Source organism: Nomascus leucogenys, chromosome 21 (genome assembly GCF_006542625.1).
Source record: "Nomascus leucogenys isolate Asia chromosome 21, Asia_NLE_v1, whole genome shotgun sequence".
NCBI lineage: Eukaryota > Metazoa > Chordata > Mammalia > Primates > Hylobatidae > Nomascus > Nomascus leucogenys.
In genome coordinates this window covers 68,714,718-68,727,952 of record NC_044401.1, presented here as the reverse complement: position 1 = coordinate 68,727,952, position 13,235 = coordinate 68,714,718, and the positions used below count along the sequence as shown (strand labels likewise).

The 13,235-nt window shown below is 40.7% G+C and overlaps 1 protein-coding gene across 3 annotated transcripts in view; it reads right to left on the bottom strand.

Moving 5' to 3' along the window:
• EIF4E3 (eukaryotic translation initiation factor 4E family member 3) overlaps positions 1 to 13,235 on the bottom strand; it is a 75,517-nt gene that overhangs the window by 9,878 nt on the left and 52,404 nt on the right. For all 3 annotated transcript variants that reach the window (XM_030801731.1, XM_030801732.1, XM_030801730.1), the window contains 4 exons: positions 10,359 to 10,453; positions 7,201 to 7,261; positions 4,635 to 4,701; positions 773 to 928 (listed from right to left, as the gene is read on the bottom strand). In XM_030801731.1, coding sequence (XP_030657591.1) covers positions 773 to 928; positions 4,635 to 4,701; positions 7,201 to 7,261; positions 10,359 to 10,384 — 310 coding nt within the window. In that variant the 5' untranslated portion in view covers positions 10,385 to 10,453. The remainder of the gene's footprint in view (positions 1 to 772; positions 929 to 4,634; positions 4,702 to 7,200; positions 7,262 to 10,358; positions 10,454 to 13,235) is intronic.

Below are 13,235 nucleotides of genomic sequence, written 5' to 3'. Positions count from 1 at the left end.
AAAATGGGTTACTGACTCTAGGAATAGTTTTGGATATAGGAAATTTATCATACATGCGTAGGGCTGTCGTCTTTTTCTCTAACTCTGTTAAATGTGTGACCTGCAGTTTGATCTACCAAATATTGGTTTAATAGCACTAAGATGTTTTCATTATGAAAAAGAAGACTTTTTCAAAAGAGCACACAAAAGCAATGAACATGAATCATGATGGAAAACAATGGGTCCACACACCTATTCATACTGTTAACATTTCACCACTAGGCGTGAATTCTGTCTCCGTTCTGTGTCACAGTCATTCATAATGAGGAAGTATTAGCATTTCAGAAGAACATGCAATCAGGCCTGTGCCAGAATGCATTTCTTCTGCAAATACAGATGTTATACATTATAAATTCCTGTTTATGAAGGGATGATTGAATATCTACCTGCCAGTTCATATAATGACATTTTTGTTATTGTTGTTTCCAATAGAATGTAATTTTTTTTCTGAGAATTACAAATTTGAGTTCAGGTACAAATTTTTGAAATAACAAACACAATATTTGTTATTTCCTTTTCTGATCCAAGCAGTTAGGCAAGAATAAAATCTCATTTTAATTTCTGAGACTAAGCTTTTTTTAAAAAAAAAACACTTAAATGTATTTTGTTGAATTCTTTTCTGAATTATCAAATTTCAAGTAAGTCTGCCTTCACCGCATTTGCAAAACAGTTTCTATCTTTAAAAGTATGACAGAATAAGCTAGAAAGTAATAACTGGAAATGAAGCACTTACGTTTATAAAATACTGCTTTAAAAGTTATGTGGGGCAGAAGTTCATAGATCTTTTCTAAAACAGTCGCTTCACCCACTAAAGAGGCATTTACATTCCAGACTTGGACGACGTCTTCCCGGTCCCGAACACTGACACTAACTCCTATTACTTCATCATCTGAGGGGAAGACAGGAAAAAAAGAAAAAATGAGTGATACTTTCAAGTCAGTCTGACTGTTTCTAAGAACTTAGTCTTTTTATCTGAAAATTAAGGATAAGATGGAAAAAAGAAGGTGGCACAAGATAACTTGTAAGAAATAATTGTTTCTATGGGGAATCATTGGAGGAAAGCAAGTCAGTGCACAAAAGCTGTAGCAGTCACATCACATTTATCCAGGGACGTAGATAAAGTGTTCCAGCCAAATGCATTTTCCAGATAAGTAATTTACCCTTTTTAACATTACCAAAGCTTTGTGACTATGTCTTACTCTGTTTTGATGAGACTTTTTCTAAAATGGGTTGCATAATTCCCTGCCCTCTGAAAGCCAAGTGAACTGAAATGAACTTTTCCTTGATGCCTTGCTGTCTTTGTTAAGGAGAGCAAGAATTTCTCCTGACTTCCTGCCAAGCTTTCAGGGACCTTGGAGTGGTCAGCGCTATCTGCCCCAACACTAACTGGAGCCAGATTGTGCATTCTCGACTGCTCGTCTGCTTTCTGCGGTTTGCTTGTCTGCTCCTTTCCTGTGAATTCTTCCTGCTTCCTGATGCCTCCCTCTAGAAATCCCTTTTCTGGTTTTGGGCATTATATACTGTGGGCTAGAGAGCCAATGACCATCTGTTAGCACTGTGTATAGAGTGAGAGTAAAATCTTCTGAGTACAGCTCTGCTATTATAGGATCGTCCTTCAATGAATGAACATTAAGGCATTTATCTACATTGATTGAGGTGGACTTTTTTTAAAAAACAAAATTCCAGATTAGGGCTGTCTTGTACATAGTTGAGAACAGCGGATGGATAGTAAGGTGTTATACTGTTTTATCCTCCCTGGCAGCCATTTTTGTTTACATAAATTTGCAGCAAAATGAAACGAATACAAACTTTTGATACTTTGTTTTCCTTTTTCATGACACGGTAATGCAATACGGTCAGCTCTCTGCACTTTCATAAACAGTATCAATACGTAATACGTGAGAGATAAGCATTATCAATATGAGAAAATTTTGCTTTAGTTAGTATGCTCTGCCTAATTTGCTGGCCTCTGTAAATCTAAATATTCATGCCATCAGTTTTTCCAATTGTCTTCTGGAAGTTAAAACATTTTAGTATTAGGATATAATTTAAATAAAAACATATCCAATTTACTAAAAGAAATAATCGGCAGTAAAGTAATTCCTTTCTTTTCTCCATTCTTCCCTTGTCTTTCTCCCCCTCTTCCTTCTTTTCTTTTTTAAAATGAATTTCATCCTGGCTAAATGTGTATGACTTGACACTAAAAATGAGTCCACTTATATAAATACTCAAAACCAGGGAAAATCAGCCTATAATGTTAGAAGTTAGACTGGAGGTTACTTTGAAGGAAGGAAAGACAGCAGGGGGGATCCTGGCGGGCTGGTAATGTCCTGCTTGTACATCTGGATGCTAGCTACAGTTGTATGCTTACTTTGTGAATATTTATCAAACTGTATACATATGACGTGTGCAATCTTCTGTATATACGCCACATTTGAACAAAAGAGTCAAAAAACATAGTACCTTATCATGACCATTCACAGACACTTACTATCCCATCAAGAAAATATTTTTAGATACAGATTCTTTACTTTTTAATTTACACTTTAAAAATAAATCTTGGCAGAGATCAATGTTATATTTTATGTGAAAATAAAAATCATCAAATAAAAAGAGAAGCTTTGCAGTTTACCACTTTCAAGAGTGGCCATGAAGTCACATCACCCTTTTGGGGAAATGTTCATGTCTCCAGTCTTTTAGTGTTGCCCACTTCTACCCTATTGGTCAAAGCGTGATGTACCTGATGGATGCCGAACTGTCAATATTTCAGTTTGGTTTGGCTCTTGGTAACCAGGCACAGTTACTAGCACAGCACTTTCACAAACGGCTCGGTAAAAAAGGGTGCAACTCTTATCCAAAGGCAGATCCATTAGCACACATGTAATATTCATAAGTAGAATCAACCAGCAAAACCTTGATTATTTTAGGGTACTGGCAGCATAAGACATTAGAGCTGGGAGGAGCAACTGCTTAAAGATGAGGGGAGTGAGGCCCAGAGAGATTAGCTGACTTGCTTGAAGTGGCATAGCTTGTTAATGGAAGAGGAGCTAATGGTTAATAGCTAATGGTGCTCTCATGTCCCAAGTCAACCACAAAACAATTGGTCTTCTTTACTCAATACTGGCTATTTATTACCACTTAGACTACTTTTCCCTGGTTCTGGAAACAGGAATAATTCATGCAGAAAACTTCCTCTCCCAGGGATTTATGTGTTTATAATTATACACAGGATACATTTTTGGCTGTATATTATCAAGTTGCTAAATACTCCCTATTAAAACAGAAGGAATCTGTACTTATAGACAAATTTATCTTAACCCAGGTCTTTTTTTTTTTTTGAAACAGGGTCTCACTCTGTCACCCGGGCTGCAGTAGAGTAGCGATCATAGCTCATTGCAGCCTCTGTCTCCTGGGCTCAAGTGATCCTCCCACTGTAGCCTCCAAAGTTGCCGGGGCTATGGGTATATGGCACTACGCCCAGCTAATTTTTGCATTTTTTGTAGAGACAAGGCTCTCTCTATGTTACATAGGGTGGTTTTGAACTCCTGGCCTCAAGTGATCCTCCCATCTTGGTCTCCCAAAGTGCTGGGATTACAGTCGTGGGCCACCACGCCCAGTGCAGGTTTTATCTTGAGTGAACAAAAAGTGGTGTAAGAAGTAAGCAAAACAAAAGTGGAATGATTGGAACTGCTCAGGAGATGAATCTGAAACGTGCCCTGGGACTGGCAAGGCCTACAAGGCTCTCAAACACGGCCCCATCTAAGACATCTGAGGGACAACTGATCATTGTCATTAGCTAAAAAGAAAAACTTAACTGAAAGCTGGGGAAGAAAAATAGTATTCTAAATGTTACTTCAGGAGCATTCAGAAGGAACTACCCCAAAAGAAAACAAAACTTTAAATAAGCAATTAAATTCTGCTCTTTGAATGGGTTCACGATAAACACAAAGCAAAACAAAAGCTTTTTGTTTTGCTCTCAGAAATATCCTGGGTATTTGAAAATGGTCTCCAAAGAAAAGCCCTGAAGAACTTCTGTCTTATCGTCCACCGTGAGATCACGGGATATAATAGTGAGCATGTCCCCACCTACCAATCTAGTCCTCTTTGAGCAGGGGACAGAGAGAACAAGAGGAAGGGGTTAGGGGTTGAGAGGGACAGAGAGGATTGTGCCTGCTCACCTACAAACTTCACTAGACACTGAAGACACTTTCCCCTTCTGGAAGAACTGGAACAGATAAAGGGAACCTACTACCAATTGTGTTAAGGGCCCAGTCAATGTCAGATTTTTCTTTTCTGCCTATTTATTTTGGACAGATGGTTATAGATACTATTAAGCTAAGAGGGAAAAATATACATGAATATGTACATACATATACAAATATGCACATATGTAAATATGCATATGGACACACACACACATATCTAACACTAAACACCAAAATCACAAGACAAAAAATTGAGTAACTTTGTAGTTCCAAAATAAACAACTTCAAAATATGTAAAAAGTCAAACACGTGATAACAAACTGCTGCAAAAAACAAGCACAAGCCAGGAGCACACGAGGCAGGGCCGGCCGGAGCCGTGGGCTGCTTTACCTGCTGCGGCACAGTCTGTGAACTGTTCCCCGATGGTTGCTAACAGCAACTCTTTCCAAACTGTGGGCTGATATGGGAAAAGAATAAAAAACAAAACAAACAAAATACACATATTTTTAGACAATTATCCCCAGGAGCTAAACAAATTATGTTTTCTTCAACTTCACATGCACTTTCTGTGCCCACACTTGGAGTCCACAGACATCTCCAAATCCTAGGTGCAAACATTTATCACCATCACATATTTTTCACTGGTTTACAAACAACTTTACACAGATACAAGTAAGCCAAAGTCTGGTAAAAGCTAATCTCTAGTGAAATCCCTGGTGAAATTCAGAAGAATTTCTAGGGAAAAATGCATTCAAATGACTTAAAAATTTCAAATTTCTTTACTTCTCACTGATTCAAAACATAGAAGCTGATTAAATGTGGATGCTGTTAGTAAAATCTTTCTCTTCAAAATCTTTTCTCTGTTTTTCTTACTACTTATAAGGTACTTCAAAGGTTACACAAGCAAAGAACACTTAAGGACATTTCTTGTTTATTTAATACTAGAGTCTTGGGAAATTCCATTCATTTGAAGCAGACTGTTTATGGCAGGTGATAGAACTTTATGTAAGAATGTATGTAATTTCCCTGGAAGATTCAGTGCACACTCTGGTCTGCCTCCTACCAATGAGAAACACTGGAGTTTCTTTCTCCTCGTGATCTAATAGTGGCATCCAATAGACAGCCACATTATTTCCACACACATTATTTCCTTTGAAAAGTTCTTGGTCCTATTTATCCACCTTCCTGTGATTCATAGGCTCCAAATTGCCCCCAAACTAGGTATGAATCCTGAGAGGCTGCTTGCTATCTGCAAACTAGATGGGTTAACAACCTCTCTGATCATCAGTTTCTTTAGGTGAACAAGGAAATAATAATAGGTCTGACCTTCCAGGGCTGTTGTGGGTATGAAATTAGTCAACAAGTGTGCTCAAAGGGCTTAGTACAATGACTGCAATAAAAGGGCTTAACATTTAAGATCCATGCCATAAACAGCTGTGTGTTTGCTATATTCCAAGTGCTCAATACATATTAACTATAATAATAGTGTTTATTATTATGTCCTCACAAGCTTAAAGCAGTCTCGCTGAATCTTTAACCAAGGCCATGGCAGTTAGCCAGGGAACTGAAAAGTGACCTTTCATTCTTTTCTTTTCCCTTTCCTAGCCTGTCCCTTCTTGTCTATGTGTCTCCCACCTAGGAATCATTGCTTCCGTTTTCTATCTGTCCAGCTACACTCCTTCAAGCTGTCAGTGATGAAGCTGACAGCTGGGAGAGGCTGTTAGGGGAAGGGAGACTTCACCCTTCTGTTTTGAATTCAGACAGGATTGGCCCACAAGACTGGATGATGATGAAAAGTAGGCTAAACTGCCTGGGATGAGGGCATTTGCACGGATATGAAAGCGTTATTATTTGTGACCCAATGCAGCCAAGTGAGCTAACAAGGAGAGGACAAAACTGCCTTTCAGCTGCTTTTCAAGGAATGTTGACATCATGATTACTTCTACTAGAGTTCAAAGTCTAGTGTGAGTAAATAAAGAACATGGAAAGGCAAAATTAGTGAAATTTGAAGAACACCTTATATTCCCTCATTCTCTTATATTCTCTGCTCCCCTGATATTTTTCATTATGTATGCCAAATAACAGTAAAACGTTGGAGCTTCAAATCTTGACTAATAGTTTGCACCTTTGACAAATAAATCTGGTCATGTCTTTAGGTATGTGCTTATAAGAAAATGACTCCAGCTCAAGCATATGGGTCCCTGGAGACATTTCAGTTCTTTGAGCTTATCCACATGAAAGAAACCATGAAAAGGTGAAACTGTGTAGCACTTCCCCTTTGCCCATTTTCAAAGAAGCTTTTTAGTTTCCCAGGACTTAAGATAACCGATTTTAATGTTCACGTTCATTTCCAGTCAATAAGATGAATTAGAGCTCACTCTGGGAAATCTGGGTTTCTGAGACTTGATCACTGTAAACCAGCATCCCACCAGGTCATTACACCATCCAGGTTCTCATTGGCCCCAGAGGGAGATGGAGCATAGTCTCTCATGAAACCCCAAAAGATGGTGAAATGCCAAACCTCCCTATTCTCTGTGACATGGTCATTCTCAGAACTGCTTTTGTTCCCCCTGTAGAGGAGGGATGAGCCTTTGGAAGGAAAGATCCTGCTTCCGACTTCGTAAAACCATATGCCACATGTTAGTCATGGCTGTCAAGGGAATGACCACCATAAAGACATTCACCCAGCTTTTCTGTGAAGTTCACAGGCATCTACTCCTGCAGACTGCATGATACAGTCACATATTACACCATGTCTATAGAGAAGCACAATTATACACTTTCAAGGTGACAGTGTAAGGCAGAAAATCATCAAGGTCAGAACAGAATTTCTCACCCCCAGCCTGTTTGGAGACTGCCAGGTAAATAGGCTGTCGGCAAAGCACAAAATGCTGATGACAGGCAGTCAACAACCCCACACCTCGCCGGTTCTAGACGAGGATCAGAAGGAACCTACCGTGCTGTCCTTGGGGACTTTCATCTTCCATACGCCGCCCTTTGCATTACTCTCCTCTTCCCTGGGCCAAAGACCAACGTTTAAAGTTACACTCAGGACTAAGTGATTCTACATACATTTAGATTAAATATCTCTACATACATTTAGTTTAACAACAGATGACCTTAAAAACAAAATAGTTGCGCGTTTTTCTTATTTTTGTTTTTTATTTTTTATTATGGATACATAATAGTTGCACATATTTATGGGGTATATTTGAATTTTTTTTTTTTTTTTTTTTTTTGAGACAGTCTCCCTCTGTTGTCTGGGCTGGAATGCAGTGGCGCCATCTCGGCTCACTGCAAGCTCCGCCTCCCGGGTTCATGCCATTCTCCTGCCTCAGCCTCCCAAGTAGCTGGGACTACAGGCGCCCGCCACCAGGTCCAGCTAAATTTTTTTTGTATTTTTAGTAGAGACGGGATTTCACTGTGTTAGCCAGGATGGTCTCGATCTCCCCACCTCGTAATCCACTGGTCTCAGCCTCCCAAAGTTCTGGGATTACAGGCGTGAGCCACAGCACCCGGCCCCTGAATTTTTTTTTAAAGACTAGGTCTCACTCTGTCACCCAGGCTGGAGTGCAGTGGCATGATCATAGCTCAGTGTAGCCTTGAACTCCTGGGCTCAAGCAATCCTCTGCCCTCAGCCTCCCAAGTAGCTGGGATTACAGGCATGTGCTATCACACCTAGCTAATTTTTAAAATTTTTTTTAGACGGGATCTCTCTCACTTTGCTGCTCAGGCTCGTCTTGAACTCCTGGCCCCAAGCAATCCTCCCACCTTGGCCTCCCAAAGTGCTGGGATTACAGGCATGAGCCACCACATCTGGCCTACATGTGATATTTTGATAAATGCATACAAGGTGTAATGACTGAATCGGGGTATTTAGGCTATCTATCCATCACCTCAAGTCTTTATCATTTCCTTGTGTTAGGAACATTCCAATTCCATTCTTTTAGTTATTTCAAAATACATAATAAATTATTGTTAACTATAGTTACCCTATTGTGCTCCAAGACCTCATTGATTCTAACTGTATTTTTGTACCCATTAAGCATCCCCTGTTTATCACCCCCACAACTTCCCAGCTCTGGTAACCATCATTCTACTCTCTTTCTCCATCAGTTCAGGGTTTTGTTTTTTTTTTAGCTCCTACATATCAATGACAGCATGAGGTATGTGTCTTTCCATGCCTGGTTTATCTCACTTAATATAATGCTCTCCAATTCCATCCATGTTGTTGCAAATGGCAGAATTTCATTTTTTTGATGGCTGAATACTATTCCATGGTGTACATGTACCATATTTTCTTTAGTCATTCATCTCTTGATGGACACTTACGTTGATTCCATATCTTGGCTCTTGTGAATGGTACTACAATAAACGTGGAAGTGTAGACATCTCTTCGACATCCTGATTTCCCTTCTTTGGGGTATATATCTGGCAGTGGGACTGCTGAATCATGGACAGTTCTATGTTTAGTCTTTTGAGGAACCTCCATACTGTTCTCCATAGGTGGCTGTGCTAATCTACATTTCCACCAACAGTGTACGAGGGCTCCCCTTTCTCCACACCCTCACCAGCATTCATTACTACCTGTCTTTTGGATAAAAGCCATTTTAACGGGGGTAAGATTGGGCATTTTTCAATAAACTCTTCCCCAGTCCTTTTGTTGGAAACAGAAGCAGATTAATGTAAAAGGAAGGAGCTAGGGATGGAGAGGGAAGAAAGTGGCATTCAGTGGCTACATGGGCAGGGAGGGTGATAGGACTTGAGATCCTCATCCTGAAAGGGCTGGTGCAGAGAGGCTCGCTTGACTCTGGGGATGGACAACAAATACAGCTGCCACAAGGGAAGGCCCTTACACTTCAATGTCATGGTCATGACACTATCTCACGTGATTCTCCTATCAACCATGTATCAAGGCCTCATAGGTGTCCCTGTGGGGGACATCTGCTGTGTGTCACTGTTTAATATCTGCTCCCTTTCTGGTAAGAGCATCCCACTTTCCCTCTAAAGAGCCACCTGCCCCCTACTGTTCTGTGAGATCCACTCAGGCAGGGTTGACTCCACGTCCTAGCTTCAAAGATGGGCTTCTGACCCAGGCTAGCCTATGAGAGTATTGCCTCTTCTTAGTCTTTGTGATTGGCCAGAAATTGAAAGGGAACCCAAGGTGGGAGAATGAGAGCCAGCCCTGGGATTTTATCTGGGCTCATAAGTACTGACAATGGTAAAATTGCAGGGTGTAAGACCAGAGCATAGGAAGGCCACTTTGCCACCTCAGATGGGAGAAAATTCAACCAATGTAGAACGAAGCAGAATAATTCTGGTGGGGACCATCAGATTCCTGATAACATGAGCTGGATCTGCCAGAAACTACCCCTACCAGTGAACTTCCCAGTCACAGGTTAAAAACATATTCAATTTTTTTGCTCGAATTACATTTCTGGTGGCTGAGCCTGGTGGCTCATGCCTGTAATCCCAGCACTTTAGAAGGCTGAGGCGGGCAGATCGCTTGAGCCCAGGAGTTCAAGACCAGCCTGGGAAACAAGGTGAAATCCCATCTCTACCAAAAATGAAAAACAAAAAATTAGTTGGGGGTGGTGACACACACCTGTAGTCTCAGCTACTTGGGAGGCTGAGGCGGGAGGTTCACCTGAGCCTGGGAGGTCAAGGCTGTAGTGAGCCGTGATGGTGCCACTGCACTCCAGCCTTGGTGATAGAGTGAGACCTGGTCTCAAAAAAAAAGAAACCAACCAAACAACAACAACAAAAAAACCCCACAAAAACAAATTAGGTTTCTGTCATTTGCTACTAATCAAGATGAGGTACATTTCCATTTTATTAACAAGTAAATAATGCAGAAAGACTGAATGACATGACATAAAGATTTATTACTAATTGGGACTCCAGCCTGGGCAAACTAACTTACTGTGGATCTTCATCACTACATCAAGCTATTAAAGAAGGAGGACACTTACCCCCAGACCCTGGGCCATGATTGAGATCATCGACTTTCTATGTTGTCCATGTGAGACACACATCTCAGGTGATATGATCTTTTATGAGGTTCACAAACATTTCCCTCCCACTTTGACCTTAAATTACACGTCAGACACTTACCAAAGTGGTCGCCTCTCTCCTCTCATTAAATGATAACTACATCTCAAAGGCAGGCTAGTCACAGGAGGGATATTATTGTATACACTCCAAAATATCTTTAAAAGAAAAACAAACACTTTGTTTAATATACCCAGCATTGATTTATTATGCTGTTAGATTATCAAATTAATGCATTGAAGAAAAATTTTCATTCTCATTGTTTTATCCATTCAAAATAGATTTTTCTCAGTATCCCTTCTAATTCTCTGTTAGACAATGTAACAGAACATTAAAGAATGCTGGGCTTGGTGGCTCACGCCTGTAATCCCAGCACTTTGGGAGGCCGAGGCAAGTGGATTACTTGAGCCCAGGAGTTCGAGACCAACCTGGGCAATGTGGCAAGATCCCATCTCTACAAAAAATACAAAAAATTAGCTGGGCATGGTGACACATGCCTGTAGTCCCAACTACCTAGGAGGCTGACCTGAGAGGATAGCTTGAGCCTGGGAAGTCGAGGCTGCAGGTGAGCCAAGATCGCACCACTGCATTCCAACTTGGGCAACAGGAGTGAGACCCTGCCTCAAAAAAACAAAAACACAACAAGAAGAAGAAAAGATGTTCCTTGCTGATGCTGTGCCAAGTTCTGTGTTTCAGGAAGCTATGGTTATTAAGCAAACATTCCTATGCAACATGTCTACAGATAAAACTGGAAAGGACTTTGCTAATGATTTTTCTGGCAGCTAGGTAGTATCCACTAAAGCCTTTAGTACTGAATATATGTACTGAACATATTTATAACTATTTTGTTACAATAGACCCTGTCTTCAACATGGTGAAATCCCATCTCTACTAAAAATACAAAAAATTAGCCAGGCGTGGTGCCAGACGCCTATCATCCCAGCTACTTGGGAGGCTGAGGCAGGAGAATCACTTGAACCCAGGAGGCAGAGGTTGCAGTGAGCCGAGATCACACCATTGCACTCCAGCCTGGCCAACAGGGCGAGACTCCGTTTAAAAAAAAAAAAATCAACTCTGTCTTCTCTACAAGCCTGGAAGGAGTGTGTGATGCTATGGCTTGGCGGTTGAGGGATAAAGGAGATGGCAAAGAGAACTACCTTAGACACTCTGTATGCCCCTTATCTCTCCCCTACTAAAAGAACAGGGAACAGCTCAGGTGCTGAAGCAACAAGCTGCGCAAGATACACAGTGTTATGGACTGCACGTCTGTGTCTTCTCCAGATTCATATGCTGAAACCCTAACTACCAATAAGATGGTGTTAGCACGTGGGGCCTCTGGGAGGTAATCAGGTCATGAGGGTTTAGCCACCATGACAGGCTTGGTGTCCTTATGAGAAGATGAAGAGAGCCAGCCCTCCCTCTAGCATGTGAAGATACAAGGAGAGGATGGCTATGTACAAACCAGGAAGAGGGCCCTCACCTGGATATGCCCATGCTCGCACCCTAATCTCAGACTTCCGGGCTCCAGAACTGTGAGAAACAAGGGTTTGTTGCATAAACTGCCCAGTCTATGGTTTTTGGTTATAGTAGCCTGAACTAACTAACACACAGGGCATCTGGTAAACACAAATAGATTATACAAAAATAATAAAGTAATAGTAAAACAGGAAGTCTTGGCAAAGACAAGTGATCTGGAGCTGTTCTCTGAGCCAGGCTTTGTTCTATGAACATTTACATGTTTATGCAATTTATCCTAATGACAGTCTTAGGAGGAGGTATGATTATTATCCTTTTTTTTAAAGATAAGGACACCAGGCAGAGATGAACCTGCCCAAGAGTCAGTCTGGTATGACCATGAGGATTAGGATGAGGATTGAGGCTATGAAGAAGAAAACACTTTCCCATTTGTTTGGAGTAGGTAATAGAATTACTATGCTATGAATGCTATGCACAGAATTACTGTGCAAATAAGAAATATTGTTCTGTGTGGTGAGGTAAGCACAGGGTGATCATCTGGGTCTCCCAGTAGGTCTGAGGAAAGCAGCATGAGTAAAAGAGCAATTAGAAAAATCAATCCTAGGGCTCATGAACTAAGTCACATGGGTGAAATGGAATTTTATCTATGTTGAATGATAATCCTGCTGGGTTGTTCAAGCCTGTTTTGTGTTAAAAAAAATAATAAAGCTGAATTAACTACAAAGATGGCAATGATGAACTACAAGATCAAACTGAAGGCAAAAAACTACAGGATGATAGATGTATTAATTGAGAATCCACCTTGGCTCCCTTCTACTAAAATGGTGCTAGTGTAGCGAGGAGTTAAAAGCTACTGTAATAACAGTGGCTCCTCAAACACACATCTGTCTCTGTGGAGGTACCTATCCTGTAAATGCTTTGCTATTTGTACAAATAAGATTATTCCAATATTTCCGTTTCTGTGGTGTGAGGGTAGGTAGGCAGGGCTGGAATCTGAATCCAGGCAATTTGATTCCCAAACCTCTGTTCCTAACCACTCAGCTATTTTCTTCGAACATATTACTGTGTTTTTGACACATCTTTCTCCAATCTTAGCAGCCAAGAATCAGGTCATGAAGCCACAGAAAGAGGGACACATGTTGAAGATGTTTTTCCACCAGTAAGATGCCCATAATTCACAAGAGGCTGGTGGTTGTCAACTCCAGCCTGAGAACCCAGTTACGATGTGGCAATGACCTCTGTAGAATTTATGCACAAAATAACATTAAGATGAAAACCCCTGTCTAAGGTAAAACTAAGAGGACTTTGGTGCTGGCAAGCTTCAAGTCTCCTCAAAGGCATCACAAACCAAAGTTCGTGCCGTCATACCCCTGTCAAAGTTGTCAAATCTTGACTTTTTAACCTAGTACTTGAAGCACATTGAAAAAATACAATAAAACACTTCTTCCATTTCAAAGATCAGAA